The following is a 19,115-nucleotide window of genomic DNA, read 5'->3' on the forward strand; positions in this document are numbered from 1 at the left end:
GAAATAAAGCCATCAAAGTACCATCCATAATTAACCATTTAGCTTTGTCCAGGCTTGTCTGTAATAGGCCCTTGGAAGGTAGAAAAAGGAATCCAGCCATTTGATTTCCTTAATAAAGCTGTATTTGATTACTCAGGCTGTTTATGAACTCTACATCAGATGTGTTTCTGTAGAGAGAACACAGTAGTTTTTCCAATAGACCTTCCCCATACAAAAGGGTACATACAAAAGGCTGCAGATAATGCAACAGGGTTCTGCTCACTTAAATGTTTGATTAACATTGAAATTAAAGAGAATTCTGTAGTCACAAAGTGACACGAATACAATTTTTTTTTTAGGTAATGCTTTTGTGAACCACAACTTTAAATACTCAAGCCAACTGCTCCTATCATCAAGAATATTTGTATTCATATTCATATTTGTATGTTTTCAAGATGAGTCATAGTAAATTAATTCCCAAGCTCTCAATTCAGTCTCCTGTTCATCATACCAACTTAAAGGTCCAGTCCACAGAGCCACCTTTCAAGAAGGACTTACATCTGATTTCAAAAGACTCCTTGGAATCTGATTCAGGAAGCTTCACTCAAGAGAGTAAGTCCCAGTTTGAAGACCAAATCCGGGGGGACAACAGTATGGAGCCAGACAGCTTAGAGGAGGAAAGCCTTCAACAGGAAAGCCTGAGTGAGACAGAAGAGGAAGCAAGCAGAAAAGTAGCTCAGAAGGATGGCAGAGAAAACCTCCATACCCAGAACAATGGCATGGACAACAGGTAAGGAATTGGCTTGTGTACAATAACAGTGGGTTCTGAAATGTAAGTTAAGTCATCACTAGTAGATCACAAGCAACAGTAAGGACAGGCTATGGTAATGAACACCTTATGATGTGTGTGAGACAGCTCCCAAGCGCCTAAGGACAGCTTAAAGCCAGGCTTTTTGCCACGCCCTTTTTTTAAATAAAAAATACGCAAAAGACAAGGATAGGTATTAATAAGGGTGTATGCACTCCTCCTGCTCCTTATTTCCTGTCCGTATTCCAAGTGTCTCCACTGCTATGACCTGACCTCGGAGAGATTCCAGAAAGCCTGCTCTAAAAAAGTGCCATGACTTAGAATCAGGTGGTGTTGATTTGGTCCAGGCACTGCTGTTTAGTGTATAATTCGGAATAAGTCACTTAACTCTTTTGTGGCTCACTTTTCTCACCTGTCAAATTGATCTGGCCTGTCCATCTCCCAGGACTGCTATCAGTGTCAGTAAATACATTCTGGGAGTACAATCCTACCTGAGCTTATGAAGGTCTACCTCCCACAGCTTACATAATCATATAAAGATTTAATTTCTAATAATCAGTATTTATGGGGTGTTAACATTATGCTATGAGCTACCAAATAATATAAGAGAATATAAATTAGTGCATTACTCAATTTTAATGAAAAAATTATATGACACAGTATGGAAGAAGTTAAAAACTATTGATTAGAAAGAGGTTTTCATGGGGTGACAAAGTGTGTAGTCCAAAGCAGACCATCGGGGTTCAAGTTCTGCCACTTACTGGCTGTGTGAGTTGGCCAAGTCCATTTAATCTCTCTGTGCCTCAGTTCCCTCATCATTAAAATGGGATAATAGTTACTTCACAGAGTTTTGAGGTGAAAATAAATGAATATATACACAATGTATGTAGAACAGTGACTAGCTTTTCATAAGTTATAGATGTGTTAGGTTTTTTTTTTAAAAATGGGTAAAATATATTGAGGAAAGTTTCTTAGAAGGCTTAGAACTTGGGCAGGCAGGGTTTTGGAGAGAAGGTAAAAATTTGGAAACAAGAACCGAATAAGAGTGAACATGTGACACGTTCAAGCCCCACTTGGTGGCAGAGGATTTGTTCTGAGCGTAGGGAAAGAGGACTGCGTAAGGGGCCTGATTATAGGGGCCGTCGAGCGTGCAACCAGCCCACACCCCAGATAGGGCATTGAACACAGAACGCTACAACCCGTCCCAACAAGGCAGTCATAGGAAGGGCGCCTGCAGGAGCCAGAATTAGAGCCCAGCCCTGAGTCTTTTTCTTCCTTTCTGTTTTCCCTCCTTATTTCTTCCACTGCGAATATTATCGGGCAGAATCAAGCACATTTGCTTCTTAGGGATCTCAAAGTACAGTGCAGGTGGTAGGCGCCATGAGCAAGGTGCAGCCCCAGTGCTGGGGGAGGAAGAGGGGCTCAGGGAAGGTGTCAGCCAGACAATCACCCCTGCTTGGCCTGGCTACACCAGGGGGAGAGAATACAGGTTCTTAGGAAGACCCATGAGAGGAAGCCTTGTTTGAGGAAGATTATCCTGCAAGCCGGTGCATTCTGAATTAGAGGGTAAACTCATGATGGACAAAGAAACTACCAGATGGTAATCATAATTAAAACGACAACAGTATCTCTTTTTAAAGGGCCATCCGTAATTTCATTTAATTCTTCATTGTCATCCTGCCAGAAAAATGCTGCTCTTCCCATTTTACAGATAAGGAAAATGAGGTGAACAGAGATCAAATAACTTGTTGAACATCATAGTGCTGTGGGAGGATGTTTGTGGTTTTGTTGTTGATGTTGGTATAAATGACAAAATTCTAACCTAAAGAAAAGTACAGAGAAAAACACCATATAACCCTTATTGCCGTATTTGTTTCAGATATATATTTTTTAATTAATTTATTTTAGAGAGAGCGCACACATGAGTGGGAGGGGCAGAGGGAGAGAAACTCAAGCAGACTCTGCACGGATCGCAGAGCCTGATGTGGGGCTCGATCCCAGGACCCTGAGATCATGACCTGAGCCTAAACCAAGAGCCGGACGCTTAACCGACTGCACCACCCAGGCACCCCTCAGATGTATTTTTTATAGACATAAAATATTACAGACAAAACTTCCTTGTTCCCCTTCTCAAACCCATTCCCCCCACCCCCATCAGCCTCCTCGGAGATAACCAATATGTACGCTTATGTGGGTGGGCATCCTTCTTGGCAATCTTTTGTTCATTCACTGCATAGGTAATTTATAGTTGGGGAGGGAAGAGAATGAGTGTAAGAATTGACAGGGCTTGTTGACAGATTAGATATGGTGGCTGAAGGAAGAAGAGAAGCCAAAGGTTACTTTAAGGTGCTCATAACAATAGCTAGCATTTATAGAGTGTTTATCATGAGCCCATCCCTGTGCTAAACACTTTACATGTATTATCTCATTTAATCTGTATGGCAGCCCTGTTAGGAGACACTATAGTGATCCCCATTTTAAAGGCTATACATGAGTCTTAAAGGGGTTATATTTATACCCATTTATTACATCGACTGAGTGGTGGAGCAGAGAACTCATGCAGTCTGACTCTACACCCTAAGCCGTGTTTTTGTCATAGCTCTGATGTAAGAGAGTCAGAGTCTCCTAGGTAATAAACGGTAGTAGTTTTACTGCTGTTTTTTGTTTTTTGTTTTTTTCTTTTTCCAGAAATGAGGGCAGAGGAAAGATGTTTTGCACTAGATAGGCATTCTGGCCTGTGGAGAACAAAGCAAAGATCCATTAAGGGACCTCATTTCCCCAAAGTTGAGTTTTTCCTCTTTGAGTCCAGTGCTCAGGAAGCAGACTTTACCCCTTGCTCTTTACCCAAGGACAATGTAAATGCCACTCAATATATTTCAAAATCAAGAAAAGTACTTATAGAAATCAAAATTATGTTTAGGGCCTTCGTCTTCTGATTCAGAGATCCATAAATATTGCTGTTTTCCTTAGACTGATTTGCCTTACAAATCTTTAATGACAAGACTATCATCCTCGGGGTTAGAATGGCTTTGAGCCCTAGTGATTATCTGGCGGTGTAGTGCTTGAGACACCGAATGTTGGGACGACCAGTTCTCCACTACAAAGGAAAACAGAACCGAAGCCTTTAGCCAAATAATGCCTCAAAAATATTATTCAGGTTAGTTATTGGCCTCCTTCACTTAAGTCTTGGAAACCTTTCCTATGTGCATTGTTGCTTGGCTCTGAGTAGTTTACTAGCCGTGAAACAGACAAATCGATCTCAGACTCTCAATGTGAAATTCAAGTAGGCTTTCATTTTTACAAGGTAGATGGCATTCTGGGAATTGTAGTTCAAAAAAATTAGTCAAAGCCTTGCCTTAAAACCATGAAAAACCTCTTTCTTCTTGCTGTTATATTTTAAAAGCTGCCTGACAAATCACTTGAGCCCTGCTCTTCTGTTTTGATGTTACTAGAACCTCCTCAAAGCAATTACTCTCTTGTATCTCAACAAAGTCAAGCCATAGTTCAATGTATATGGATTAGAGAAAACCTTTTACTTAATGGAAATTGGAGCAGCATTGACTACGGTGAGTGAATCAAGAGTGGAGAGAGGATCTCCACGTGATAATCCTTAAACCCCACTCCACAACTAGCCTTAGGATACTCGGCGCTGGCAAAGAAAGAGATCAATGTAATTCCTCGAGCATTAGAAATAACCTCTTCAGTCCTGGGGCCTCTGAAACCTTCTATGTTTTAAAAAAAAAAAAAAAAACAGAATCAGAGGGCAGCAGTACAGTAAGTACCTAGTATATGTGTTTAATAAGAATACTTAAATGTAATCAGCTACCATTTGTAGAACTATTTGCTTTATATATACTATCTTATTTATCCTTACAAGAGCCTCTTATGTATTATTACCCCTATTTTGCAGACAAGGAACCAAGGCTCTGACAGTTGTGAAGGTTTATGCAGTTACTTAGGGCCAGAGCCAGAAATTGAACTGAAAGTATGCTCCCCTAACCAGAACCTGAGCCTCTAATTAGAAGTTATCTAGGTAGGTGATCAGGGCTGATCTGATAAAGGATTCAATTTTACGATCTAGCAAAAATTAAAGCTGTAACAATTTCGATATGGACTAAACTGAGGCCAGAGGAAATATACAAGGAAAATTATACGTTTTAGGTAAAGTAATAAAAGTTTTTAAAGGATACTCTGCCTTGGGAATAAACCAACATTAATCGTGTTTTGCTTTGGGCAGCAGGGTCATAGTTGTCTATATTCCCCAGCACCGCTCCTGGGAAAGAGAGATGTGTTCATTCATTAAGGTCTGTAGATGTCTTTCACATCATCTGGGAATAGCAGCCTTCACCAGAGATCCCATATTCTAATAAACCACCTTGTGCGAGAAATTACTGGGCAGGAGTCAAGGCACAATGAGGCATTCTTAAATTGTTATGCTCAGAATTGTCTAAAAATAAGAAAGGGACTCAGTAATAATAATCCGCATTTGTATTGTGTTGTGGTGGTCTAAGATCTTCCTCTCAAATGCTTTTATATATATTATTTCTGATTAATAGTACAAGAATCAGGTGGAGGTTCAAATAGCAGTACTGGAGAACCGAAACAGTGAGTGGGGAAAGAGAAACTGAGTAAAGACCAAAACTCAGCATTTTCATTTCCCCGCACAATTCCCAGACTGTTTTGTGGAACACATTGGGAATATGAAGCTGACGGCAGACTTTTCTCGCACGGGTGTCGTAGACTGTGTTTGTTTTGTTGTTGTTGTTGGTTTGCAGTGGTTAGGAGAGTAAAGATGACACCTGAGGGCATGTTTAACATTCTAGTATTCTAAGAACACTGTGAGAGTTTCCAGGAGCCCACTTTCATCCCTGTTGGTGCCTAGAAACATTCGTCCATGTTGATTTTTACGGACTTTACCAGATAGATTTTCAGTTTAAGGCCCTGGGTGGGCCAACCCCTTCACGTACATTACACTACCCCCTTACTCTAGGGGTTTCACACAGTATTTTGGGGATGGCTGCTAGCATTTTAGTTATTTCTGATCACATGGGAATGGTTATATCGGAGAAGTGACTTTCTGTTGCAGGCGTTAGTCATTTCTGTTGTCTGTGCATCCATTTGCTCTCACACTCCGCGTCGTTAAACCCTGGTGCAATCCTCAGGGCAGGCACGGTGCCATCACAACAGATGAGCAGTCAGACAGAAGTCAAGTGTGTGCGTGGGCATAGATTGTGTCCATTAAAGGCAGAGTCCCCGCCAGAAATGCTAAAGCCACAGTGCCCTGGGGTGTAATGCCCTCAGAGACAACCGCTAGCTCCTTTCTAGCTTATTTCAAAATTGGGATGCTTATGGTGTTAAATTAGTAAATAAAGAGTGAGATCAAAAACCTCCCAAAGCATCATTTAAAGTTACATCACCTACAATCCTGTAAGGTTATCAAGACGGTTAAGAGGATTGTAAGCAAGCTATTAAAGGAATAGTTTAATCCATGACCTTAACTGTAGTCATTATTTCTACTCCCTGGCAAGTGTGAAAATAGAGAAAGCTTTAATTATTACACATTTTTAATATACTGAATTTAAAATGAATGCTTTTTCCAATTCTTATATACCATTGCTGAATTTTGCATGATGGATGTAATCCAATTAATAAAACTATGGGTTCTCAGAGCTGCAGGGCTCCTAAAGTACAGCCTATTCCCCTTATTGTCCAAAGGAGGAATCCAAGGCCTAGGGTGGTGAAGAGATTCACCCAAGTACACACAGCCGGTCAGTGGCAAAATCTGGACTGGGACCCACGTTTCAAGGCCTGTCCTTCCACTGCCTTTCATGACATCACAGCTACCTTGCAATTACAATGCTGTCAATATCAGGCATTTAGAAGACAGGAAATTCTTTGGGGTGCCTAGGTGGCTCAGTCCTTTAGGCATCAGACTCTTGATTTTCGCTCAGGTCACTGTCTCAAGGTCCTGAGATTGAACCCTGCATAGATTCTGCACTCAGCGGGGAGTCTCCTTGAGATTTTTTTTTTCCCTTCTCCCCCTCCCCTGCCCACCCTGGCTCACTCATACTCGCTCTCTCTCTCTCTCTCTCTCTCTCCTGATAAATAAATCTTTTACAAATAATAAAATAAATAAAAGGCAGGAAATTCTATCTAAAGAAATGTAAACGCCTACAAATTTTATAAATCCAAGGCTTCTTAGCCACCGTTTCTGGAGAATGAAAAGAACATCCAAGATCTCCATGGAAAATTCCTAGCGTGAGCATTGTAAACGCTCACTGAATGCAAGGAATTGTGTTTCTAAATACTGGGTCATACGTCATTTCCCCTGTGAAGATGCAGGTTTTGTTTCACACAAGATAAGAGAAGTGAGGTACGATAATTTTACATCACAATGATGACCACGTGCTCTTTAGATCATTTGTTTTCATTCAACTCACAGACTGTCCTTGAATCAAGGCTGGTACTTATAAGAACGTGGGGCAAATATCCGGTTATTTTGCAGCCATAAATCTGTTGTCAAAGACAAAGAAGGGACTCTGGTTGGAATTATCCAAATTATATAACTGCTGTAAATAAAGTTCACTAGGTAACAATCCAGTCCCTTCTTTTTCTTTTTTTTTTAATTTTATTATGTTATGTTAGTCACCATACATCATTAGTTTTTGATGTGGTGATCCACAATCCATTGTTTTCATATAACACCCAGTGCTCCATGCAGTACGTGCCCTCCTTAATACCCATCACCAGGCTAACCCATCCCCCCTCCCCCCTCCCCTCTAAAACCCTGTTTGTTTCTCAGAGTCCATAGTCTCTCATGGTTCATCTCTCCCTCCAATTCCCCCCCCATTTTTCCCCTTCCTTCTCCTAGTGTCCTCCATGCTATTCCTTATGTTCCACAAATAAGTGAAACCATATGATAATTGACTTTCTCTGCTTGACTTATTTCACTTAGCATAATCTCCTCCAGTCCCATCCATGTTGATGTAAAAGTTGGGTATTCATCCTTTCTGATGGCTGAGTAATATTCCATTGTATATATGGACCACATCTTCTTTATCCATTCATCTGTTGAAGGGCATCTCGGCTCTCTCCACAGTTTGGCTATTGCAGACATTGCTGCTATGAACATTGGGGTGCATATGGCCCTTCTTTTCACTACATCTGTGTCTTTGGGGTACATACCCAGTAGTGCAATTGCTGGGTCATAGGGTAGCTCTATTTTTTAAATTTTTGAGGAACCTCCACACTGTTTTCCAAAGTGGCTGTACCAACCTGCATTCCCACCAACAGCGTAAGAGGGTTCCCCTTTCTCCACAACCTCTCCAACATTTGTGGTTTCTTTCCCTGTCCATTTTTGCCATTCTAACTGGTGTAAGGTGGTATCTCAATGTGGTTTTGATTTGAATTTCCCTGATGGCTAATGATGATGAATATTTTTTCATGTGTCTGTTAGCCATTTGTATGTCTTCTTCAGAGAAGTGTCTTTTCATATCTTCTGCCCACTTTTTGACTTGATTATTTGTTTTTTGGGTGTTGAGTTGAGAAGTTCTTTATAGATCTTGGATACCAGCTCTTTATCTGTAGTGTCCTTTGCAAATATCTTCTCCCATTCTGTGGGTTGCCTCTTTGTTTTGTTGACTGTTTCCTTTGCTGTGCAGAAGCTTTTTATCTTGATGAAGTCCCAAAAGTTCATTTTTGCTTTTGTTTCACTAGCTTTTGGAGATGTATCTTGAAAGAAGTTGCTGTGGCCGATGTCAAAGAGGTTACTGCCTATGTTCTCCTCTAGGATTTTGATGGATTCCTGTCTCACATTGAGGTCTTTCATCCACTTTGAGTTTATCTTTGTGAATGGTGTTAGAGAATGGTCGAGTTTCATTCTTCTGCATGTGGCTGTCCAGTTTTCCCAGCACCATTCATTGAAGAGACTGTCTTTTTTCCATTGCATGTTTTTTCCTGCTTTGTCAAAGATTATTTGACCATAGAGTTGAGGGTCCATATCTGGGTTCTCTATTCTGTTCCATTGGTCTATATGTCTGTTTTTGTGCCAGTACCATGCTGTCTTGGTGATCACTGCTTTGTAATATAGCTTGAAATCGGGCAACGTGATGCCCCCAGCTTTGTTTTTCTTTTTCAACATTTCCTTGGCGATTCGGGGTCTTTTCTGATTCCACACAAATTTTAGGATTGTTTGTTCCAGCACTTTGAAAAATGTCATTGGAATTTTGATTGGAACGGCATTGAAGGTATAGATTGCTCTGGGTAGCATAGACATTTTAACAATGTTTATTCTTCCGATCCATGAGCATGGAATATTTTTCCATCTTTTTGTGTCTCCTTCAATTTCTTTCATGAGTGTTTTGTAGTTCCTAGAGTATAGATCCTTTACCTCTTTGGTTAGGTTTATTCCGAGCTATCTTATGGTTTTTGGTGCTATTGTAAATGGAATCATTTCTCTAATTTCTCTTTCTACAGTTGCATTAGTATATAAGAAAGCAACTGATTTCTGTGCATTGATTTTGTATCCTGCCACATTACTGAATTGCTGTATGGGTTCTAGTAATTTGGGGGTGGAGTCTTTTGGGTTTTCCACATAAAGTATCGTGTTGTCTGTGAAAAGAGAGAGTTTGACTTCTTCTTTGCCAATTTGAATACCTTTTATTTCTTTTTGTTGTCTGATTGCTGTTGCTAGGACTTCTAGTACTATGTTGAACAATAGTGGCGAGAGTGGGCATCCTTGACGTGTTCCTGATCTTAAGGGAAAGGCTCTCAGCTTTTCCCCATTGAGGATGATATTCACTGTGGGTTTTTCATAGATGGATTTTATGAACTTGAGGAATGTTCCCTCTATCCCTATACTCTGAAGAGTTTTAATCAGGAAAGGATGTTGTATTTTGTCCAATGCTTTTTCTGCATCAGTTGAGAGGACCATATGGTTCTTCTCCCTCCTCTTATTAATGTGTTCTATCACATTGATTGATTTGCGAATGTTAAACCACCCTTGCATCCTGGGGATAAATCCCACTTGGTCGTGGTGGATGATCCTTTTAATGTATTGTTGGATCCTATTAGCTAGGATTTTTTTGAGGATTTTGGAATCCATATTCATCAGGGATATCGGTCTGAAATTCTCCTTTTTGATGGGGTCTTTGCCTGGTTTGGGGATTAAGGTAATGCTGGCCTCATAGAATGAGTTTGGAAGTTTTCCTTCTGTTTCTATTTTTTGAAACAACTTCAGTAGAATAGGTATTATTTCTTCTTTGAATGTTTGGTAGAATTCCCCAGGGAATCCATCAGGTCCTGGACTCTTGTTTTTTGGGAGGTTTTTGATTACTGCTTCAATCTCGTTACTGGTTATTGGCCTATTCAGGTTGTCAATTTCTTCCTGTTTCAGCCTTGGCAGCTTATAGGTTTCCAGGAAGGCCTCCATTTCATCCAGATTGCTCAGTTTATTGGCATATAGTTGTTGATAATAATTTCTAGTAATTGTTTCTATTTCCTTGGTGTTAGTCGTGATCTCTCCCCTTTCATTCATAATTTTATTAATTTGGGCCCTTTCTCTTTTCTTTTGGATAAGTCTGGCCAGTGGTTTATCAATCTTATTAATTCTTTCAAAGAACCAACTTCTAGTTTCGTTGATCTGATCTACTGTGTTTCTGGTTTCTAATTCATTGATCTCTCCTTTAATTTTAATTATTTCTCTTCTAATGCGTGGCTTAGGCATCGTTTGTTGCTTTTTCTCTAGTTCTTTAAGGTGTAGAGTTAGTTGGTGAATTCGGGATTTTTCTATTTTTTTGAGTGAGGCTTAGATGGCTATGTATTTCCCCCTTAGGACCGCCTTTGCAGTATCCCATAGGTTTTGGACCGATGTGTTTTCGTTCTCATTGATTTCCATGAATTGTTTAAGTTCTTCTTTGATTTCCTGGTTGACCCAAACATTTTTGAGCAGAGTGGTCTTTAGCTTCCAAGTGTTTGAATTTCTGCCAAATTTTTTCTTGTGATTGAGTTCCAGTTTTAAAGCATTGTGGTCTGAGAATATGCAGGGAATAATCTCAATCTTTTGGTATCAGTTGAGACCTGATTTGTGACCCAGTATGTGGTCTATTCTGGAGAAAGTTCCATGTGTGCTCGAGAAGAATGAGTCTTCTGTTGTTTTAGGGTGGAATGTTCTGTAAATACCTATGAGGTCCATCTGGTCCAATGTATCATTCAAAGCTCTTGTTTCTTTGTTGATTTTCTGCTTAGATGATCTGTCCATTGCTGAGAGTGGAGTATTGAGGTCTCCTACAATTAACGTATTGTTATCAATATGACTCTTTATTTTGGTTAACAGTTGGCTTATGTAGATGGCTGCTCCCATGTTGGGGGCATAGATATTTACAATTGTTAGATCTTCTTGTTGGATAGACCCTTTAAGAATGATATAGTGTCCTTCTGTGTCTCTAATTACAGACTTTAGTTTAAAATCTAATTTGTCTCATATAAGAATTGCTACCCCAGCTTTGTTTTGAGGTCTGCTGGCATGGAAGATGGATCTCCATCCCTTCACTTTCAGTCTGGATGTATCTTTAAGTTCAAAATGAGTCTCTTGTAGGCAGCATATGGATGGGTCCTGTCTTTTTATTCAATCTGCAACTCTGTGTCATTTTATGGGAGCGTTTAGGCCATTCACATTGAGAGTGATTATTGAAAGATATGAATTAATTGTCATCATGTTGCCTGTGAAGACGTTGTTTTTATAGATTGTCCCTGTAAATTTCTGTTGTATATCACTCTTGGGGTCTTTCTCCTTTTATAGAACCCCCCTTAATATTTTTTTTTTTTTTTTATTTTTTATTTTTTATTTTTTATTTTTTTTTTAAAGATTTTATTTATTTATTTGAGACAGAGAGAATGAGAGAAGAGAGAGCACATGAGAGGGGGGAGGGTCAGAGGGAGAAGCAGGCTCCCTGCCGAGCAGGGAGCCCGATGCGGGACTCGATCCAGGGACTCCAGGATCATGACCTGAGCCGAAGGCAGTCGCTTAACCAACTGAGCCACCCAGGCACCCCCCCCTTAATATTTCTTGCAGGGCCAGCTTAGTGGTCACATATTCTTTCAGTTTCTGCCGGTCGTGGAAGCTCTGCATCTCTCCATCCATTCCAAATGAAAGCCTTGCTGGATAAAGTATTCTTGGCTGCATGTTCTTCTCATTTAGTACCCTGAATATGTCTTGCCAGGCCTTTCTGGCTTGCCAGGTCTCTGTGGATAGGTCTGACGTTATTCTGATGTTCCTCCCTCTGTACGTAAGGAATCTCTTTCCCCTAACTGCCCTTAAGATGGTTTCCTTGGTTCTAAGATTTGCAAGTTTTACTATTACATGCCGGGGTGTTGGCCTGTTTTCCTTGATCTTGGGAGGGGTCCTCTCTGCCTCTAGGATGCGACTGTTTGTTTCATTCCCTAGATTAGGGAAGTTCTCAGCTACGATTTGCTCAAATACATCTTCTAGTCCTCTCTCTCTCCACTCCCTCTGGGATTCCAATTATTCTGACATTGGAAGGCTTCATGGTGTCACTTATTTCTCTGATTCTATTTTCATGGATTCTGAGTTGTTTTTCCCTGGCCTCCTCTTTTCCCTTTTTATCTATTATATTGTCTTCCAGGTCGCTTATTCATTCTTCTGCCTCAGTTACCCTAGCTGTTAGATTATCTAGATTGGATTGGATCTCATTGATAGCATTTTTAAGTTCTGCCAATTCACCTTTCATTTCTGCCCTTAGAGACTCTATGTTGCCATTAATTGATTTCTCCATTCTAGCCATTGTCTTCACAATTGCTAGCCTGAATTCCATCTCCGACATCTTGGTTATGTCTGCATCCATTTGTAAATCTGCAGCATAAGTCATAATCTCTGAGTCTTTTCTGTTTTGGGGGCTCCTCCTCCTAGTCATTCTGTTGATGGGTGTTTGAGGGAATGTATAGAGTCCAAATTATTGACCAGAACCCAAGCAAGATGCACCTGTTTTCTTGGGACCTTAGGGTTGCTGGCCTCTTGTTTTCCCAGCCTGTCTTCTGGGGGAGGGGCCTGCCGCGCTGTTACTCAGGCAACCCTTCCGATGGAGTTGCCCTGCACCCTGTGGCGGGGGATGGGCTCAGCGGGAATCAGTTTTTGGGGCTTTTGTTCTCTGGCACCTTTCCCTGGGGGCTTTCCGCGTCTCTTCCCCGAGTCAGAGCAGAAGAGACCGTTTCCAACCCTCTGCCTCAGAGCAGAGAGACCGCAGTCTGTTCTTCAGTGAGCTCTCCAGGCCACACTGTCTCTGTTTCTGTCTGTGCTGCTATAAACTGCAGCGGCCTGGGTTGTGCGCCCCTCCACAGCACTCCCAGTCCTGCCTCCAGGTTGGGGCACGTCCTGCCCTTTGTGCTTTTAAAACCGCCAGCCGCTCCCAGTTCGTGCTCACCCGCGCGACCCCACCGCTCCGGGTTTCTGCCCCAGGGGCTGCAGTTCGCAGGCGCGACCCCGCCGCTCCACGTTCCGACCCGTGGGCTGCCCTAAAGTCCTTTCCCAACGCTACCGGTCTGCAAGTCTGTGCCCCGTCCGCAGCGATCGAGGCTGTCACTCACCGGCGGTGTAGGATCCCCACGGCCAGGCTCCCTCCTGCTGCCGTTTATCCTCCGATATCTGCCCGTGGAATCAGGGCTCCCCGCTTCATACCTCAAAACCAACCGCCTGCGATATTCTGTTTGTAGAGATCCAGATCTTCTTACATCTCAGGCTGGTTTCGTGGGTGCTCAGAGTGGTCTGGTAGATATCCAGCTCAATTCTGGGGACCAGTTGAAATAGGGTCCCCTGCTCCTCTGCCATCTTTTTTCCAAAACCCCAGTCCCTTCTCTTGAGTGCGCTTCTGGAGACAGTGTTTGGCCTTCAGTTCATTAAAGCAACTTTTTTCTATTAAAAAAAATTTTTTTTTTTAATCAGGATGCCTACAATAAATGAAATTCCCTACATTGTAAACAACCTACTTGAAGTGCATCAGCATATTAATGGGACCATTTTATTTCATGCTTGCAAAAGTGATTTTTTTAATCTTTTGGATTTATTTCATTTGATTTAGTTAAAAGCCACTGATAAAAAGATTAAGATGAGCCTAGAACTCAGAAATCCTTGGAAATAATTGTCAGTTTTATAGTTCCTTAAAGAAGCATTAAAAACTTTACACTTAAACAAAAATTGCATTTGCTGTTCATATGCATAAAAGATTTAATGGCATATAAATTGGGAATAATTGTTCTGTTAAAAAGGATTAAATTAAACCTAAATCAATAATAACATGTGCAGTTTCAATTTAACTGCCTACTTAAAATAAAGTGGCAAATAAATAACTGCTAAATGATTAATAGCAGTGCTTTTATTCACCACCTCAACAGGCAAAATGGCCAGTTATTGAATATTTTATTATGAGTGCAAAGGATGTTAATTGTACTAGAAACATGCTCTAATTTTAGTAATTTTTTGATTGAATGCTACACTAACTATGAGGCTCTTCATTAAATGGAGATTTGATTTTATTTTGTTTGAAGTTGAGTACAGTAAGTACTCAAATATGGTCCATTAAAGCCTGCAAATATCATGGCGTGCGCATATGAGACCAACTCCCCTTCCTCTCTGCATCCAGGTCTTACCTAGGCATCTGAAGAGGAGACCCGGCATCTGTTGTCTGAACAGCAACAAAAGAGTTGTGTACGCATTGTCTGTGTAACCTTTCTATCAAATGGGGAGGAAGAGAAGTGCATGTTTTGTGTGCAGATGATTACTGAGGAAGGAGCACTTCACACTCATTTTGTTCCAGTGTGTTGACCTGGACCACGAAACCTAATTGAGCTTCTTAACACACAAGCTCAGTACAATGGGGTTCTTCAGTATCATGTTCTATTTCAACCATTAGATTCGTTTCTGTGAAGTATTACAGCTTCCCGTGCTCATGATTTTGCAAAACATAACCTGGCATTTGTTTCGACATATAGTTTCCATCTAGAAAGGGGACGGAGGGGATACTTAGAGACGGTCATTACAGGTATAAATGGCACAGTGTAATTAAAGTTCTTAGAAGAGCCACATTTTCAGATTCAAATCTCCTCTGTATACATTATTAGAGTTTCTCTTCATAGGATTGGTTCAGAAACATTTTTCTCAGCCAAAGCAATTCTTTTTTTTTTTTTTTTTTTTCTGATTTGTTCCCCAACCCTTTGTATTGCTTAGGTTCCATTTAAAACACCAGTCTTTCTGCAATGTGTGATATACTTCTAGGAGCATTTAAGAACGGTAATTCGTTGAGGCCAGAAATTACAGTTCTTTCTGAAGATCTAAAGTCATTTAATTCTCCCAGTTTTATCTTCCTCATCAGCACTCAGCAGGTTCCTAAAATATTTCATCATGTGGCTGAAATTTCTTAGTCCCATTTCCTAAACTACAGTGCAAACAGATTGTCCACAGGTGCCTAAGTCATGGTAACAAAAATTGGATTTTTGAAGATAAGTGCTAGTTCCTTCAGGCCACGAAGGTGCCCCTTAGTGCATCACAACACAGCTTTGTGACCTGGAAATAACTTGAGCCCCAGGGAGAGAAGAATCCCTTGAGATCCACCAGCAGGAAGCACAATACACGACAATGTTGTGTCATGGTGACTGACTGTAACACAGGGCAAGTCAAGAATGGTGACTGAGCTCACAGACAGAGGCGGTCATAGCTAGCCCTCACTGGATCCTTACTCTGTGTCAAGGACACAATTCATTGTAAGCATTCATATGTATTAACTCACTTCATCCTCTCAACAGCACTGTGAGATGGGTACTGTTATCCCCATTTCACTGATGAGCAAGCTGAGGCACAGAAAATTTAAATAATTTGCGCATGCCCACACAGTAACTGGTGGCACCAGGAATCGAGTACAGGCAGTCTGATCCTAGGCCCCTTGTCCTTAGGCACCCTGCTGTACCATTTCTCAGAACCAAAAGACGCCGTGTCATTATTCAGGCAAGAAGAGCACCACGGAGATGACATATAACCGAGAAAGGTCTATACTCGTGACTAGACATTATGCCATTATCAGCAGGTGCTGGTTAAATGTGATGACCACTGTGAGTGCCAGTTTTCTTAGTATAACTGCAGAGACAGAATCAGGGAAATCATATCCTTCAATCCTTGAAGACTACCTATTTTTTTTTTTAAAGATTTATTTATCTGAGAGGGAAGGAGGAGAAGCAGAGGAAGCGGGAGAGAGAAACTCAAGTAGACTCTGTGCTGAGTGCAGAGCCCAACGTGGGGCCCGATCTCACAACCCTGAGATCATGACCTGAGCTGAAACCAAGAGTCAGACACCCAACTGACTGAGCCTCCCAGGCGCCCCAAAGACTACATATGTTTTTAAATAATAAGCATTCTTCTGTCTATTGATTCTTCTGTGAGTTTATCATAGGATCATAGTATAGAAATGAAATGGACTTTGAGATATCATCTGCCAATTGAATCTGGAAATAAGAGGTTAACATATTTTCAGTGATGAGCAAGCTTATGCCCTCCTATTTTAAATACCCATAATATGCTGCATTTCTTTATACATCTAATTTATTACCAGATCATGAGAGCTGGCTCATAAAGCCTGTTTCCTTGCTAACAGGTAAGATCCACCAGCCTGCTTCTGTTTTGCTCACCATGCTTCAATGGCTAGGACCCAGGGAGCTGCTCAGCGCCTATTTGCTGACTGGCCGACTGACCGATTCACTGACTCACAGAAGGCAGGCCTTGCTCCACAACCACCTATGGGAATAGCTGCATAATACAGGCCAACTCGCAGACAGGAGCTGGGCAGACTGCCAGGGTCTATGTCCTGGTTCCACCATTTGTTCGCTCTGTGACCTTGGGAAAGTCCCATGAGCTCTCTAAGCTCCAGGTCCTTCATCTATTAAATGGGGATAATAATAGTACTTCCCTCACTGGGCTCTTCTAAGGAAAACTGGAGATTCACCGTCAGCATTCCCTAATGGGCATGCAATATGGACTATCTTTCCAAAGTCAGCACTCTACGTCCCGCCACCCCGGTTAAGTAACAGAGCAGTGATCCCCAGTGGGATGCTCACATTCAAAGGCTGCCAAACCCTGCTTTAAGGAGTGCAAAGAAGAAGGCTGGCTATTCTAAGACTTTACAAAAAACAAGCAAACAAAAATGCCCCTGTAGATAATCCCTTCCAAAAACTCATCACCTGGGCTATCCAAAAGTATTGATGTCTCACTAACATCTTTGCTCTCTAATTAAATTATTTTTGCTCCAAGCCAGACTCTCAAGTTAATTTAGGTAACCCACATTCCTTCACGGAGTTTACAGAGCCTTTCAAGATCTCACCTCTGCTTCACCCTGAACGCTCAACCTTCCTTTCATCCATACAGAATCTGTTCTTTGAGAGCACCACGTTCTCCCCTCCATTCCGTTTTACAAGCTCTTCCCTCAGCCTGGCATACACTCCCTGTGCTTCTTAGCCTTAGGTCTCAGCTAAACCATCACTTCCTTCAGAACGCTTCTCTCGACCTCCCGAGATGGGACTGGAGGTCCCTCGTGAGTCTTGATAGGCCCATACTCCTCGTCAGGACGCTCATCACTCCCATCATAAATTGCTTGTTTTCTTTTCTTTTTTTTTAAGATTTTATTTATTTTTGACAGAGAGAGAGAGAGAGAGAGTATACAAGCAGGGGAAGTGGCAGGCAGAGGGAGAAGCAGGCTCCCAGGACCCTGGGATCATGACCTGAACTAAAGGCAGACGCTTAACCATCTGAGCCACCCAGGTGCTCTATATATTGCTTATTTTCTTGTCTGTATTCCCTACGAGGCTGTGAGCCCATCACTGTATCCCCTAGCTCAGTAAGTGCTCAATAAACACTCAGCAGAATCACTGAGTGAGCAAGGGAATGATAGAAGTTCAGTTCTGTGAAATAGAGCAAATGAATGAACAGGACAGTTACGTTTACTTTTTCCCTTTAGTATGTATTGGATATGGGGAAACAGCACCTTTCTTCACTTACAAAAATTTCCTATCTTTATTTGCTTGAAGATATGATCAAGGTGCCCCTTAATCTGTTCTTTCCCACCTGAACAATCACCCTTATGTTTAACTCATTACATGGTAAGCCCTAAAATCATTCACTAATTTGGTCCAATGCAAGAAGCTTTTCTGCATGTGTAGATTCTAATTTACTACCATTGGGTTTTTAAAAATTAATATCTGATGCTACATTTGTCTTGACTCAAGTAATTTTAGAGGCTCAGTTATTTAAGAAATGCTCATTAAGGGGCGCCTGGGTGGCTCAGTCGTTAAGCGTCTGCCTTCGGCTCAGGTCATGATCCCGGGGTCCTGGGATCGAGCCCCGCATCGGGCTCCCTGTTCCGCGGGAAGCATGTTTCTCCCTCTCCCACTCCCCCTGCTTGTGTTCCCTCTCTCGCTGTGTCTCTCTCTGTCAAATAAATAAATAAAATCTTTAAAAAAAAAAAAAAAAGAAATGCTCATTAACTCCTCTGTCCAGAGCACAGGGTAGAGTACTCAGGCAGAAGTTAGGGAAGGAAGGATGACTCTCAGTCCCTGCCGCCCAGAACTTTAAGTGGGTGAAGAGGCAAGGTTACCATAGCAAAAGGTGAAATAAGCACATATACAGAAGATTAAGATAAATTGTCTCATTTTGATGTTTATGCAATCCTGAGAAGTAAACAGAACAAATACAATTTATCGCTAATTACAGACAAAAGATGGCATGATTTCATGCACACATAGGGAATGACAGACCCAGAACTTGAGCCCAGGTCTGTCCAGTCCCAAGTCCAGATTGTGCCCTGCTGGACCACTCCATGCCCAGTGAGACCTAGAGAGCCGAGTGAAAGGCAAGGCCAAAACATAGTGTGAGTTCATATGACATCACACAGGAGAAACCTCCTCCTCAAAAGCCCCAGAGGCAGGTAACCCGTGGTGCTTAGGGCGCGGGGTGAGTTGTACAGTTTGATATCCCACTTCCCAATAAATGTGCACAATCTCCATTCAGGCATTTTGCTGGAAGAGAATATCATTTTTCTTCCCTTGGTGGAGAAAGAAGAGCAGCCTACCCCAAGAAGTTCTTTTTTTTTTTTTTCTAAGATTTTATTTATTTGTCAGAGAGAAAGAAAGAGAGCACAAGCAGGAGGAGGGGCAGAGGGAGAGGGAGAAGCAGGCTCCCCGCCGAGCAGGGAGCCCGATGTGGGGCTCGATCCCAGGACCCTGGGACCATGACCTGAGCGGAAGGCAGACACTTGACTGAGCCACACAGGTGCCCCAA

General features: G+C 41.7%; 1 protein-coding gene across 3 annotated transcripts in view; it reads left to right on the top strand.

Annotated features, from left to right (window-relative positions):
• Positions 1–434: 434 nt before the first annotated feature.
• The window catches only part of JHY (junctional cadherin complex regulator), a 60,860-nt gene continuing 42,179 nt past the window's right edge, over positions 435–19,115 (top strand). For all 3 annotated transcript variants that reach the window (XM_032428161.1, XM_032428162.1, XM_032428163.1), the window contains exon 1: positions 435–769. In XM_032428161.1, the coding sequence (XP_032284052.1) occupies positions 435–769 (335 nt within the window). The remainder of the gene's footprint in view (positions 770–19,115) is intronic.

This window comes from Phoca vitulina, unplaced genomic scaffold (assembly GCF_004348235.1).
Source record: "Phoca vitulina isolate PV1807 unplaced genomic scaffold, GSC_HSeal_1.0 scaffold38, whole genome shotgun sequence".
Lineage (NCBI taxonomy): Eukaryota > Metazoa > Chordata > Mammalia > Carnivora > Phocidae > Phoca > Phoca vitulina.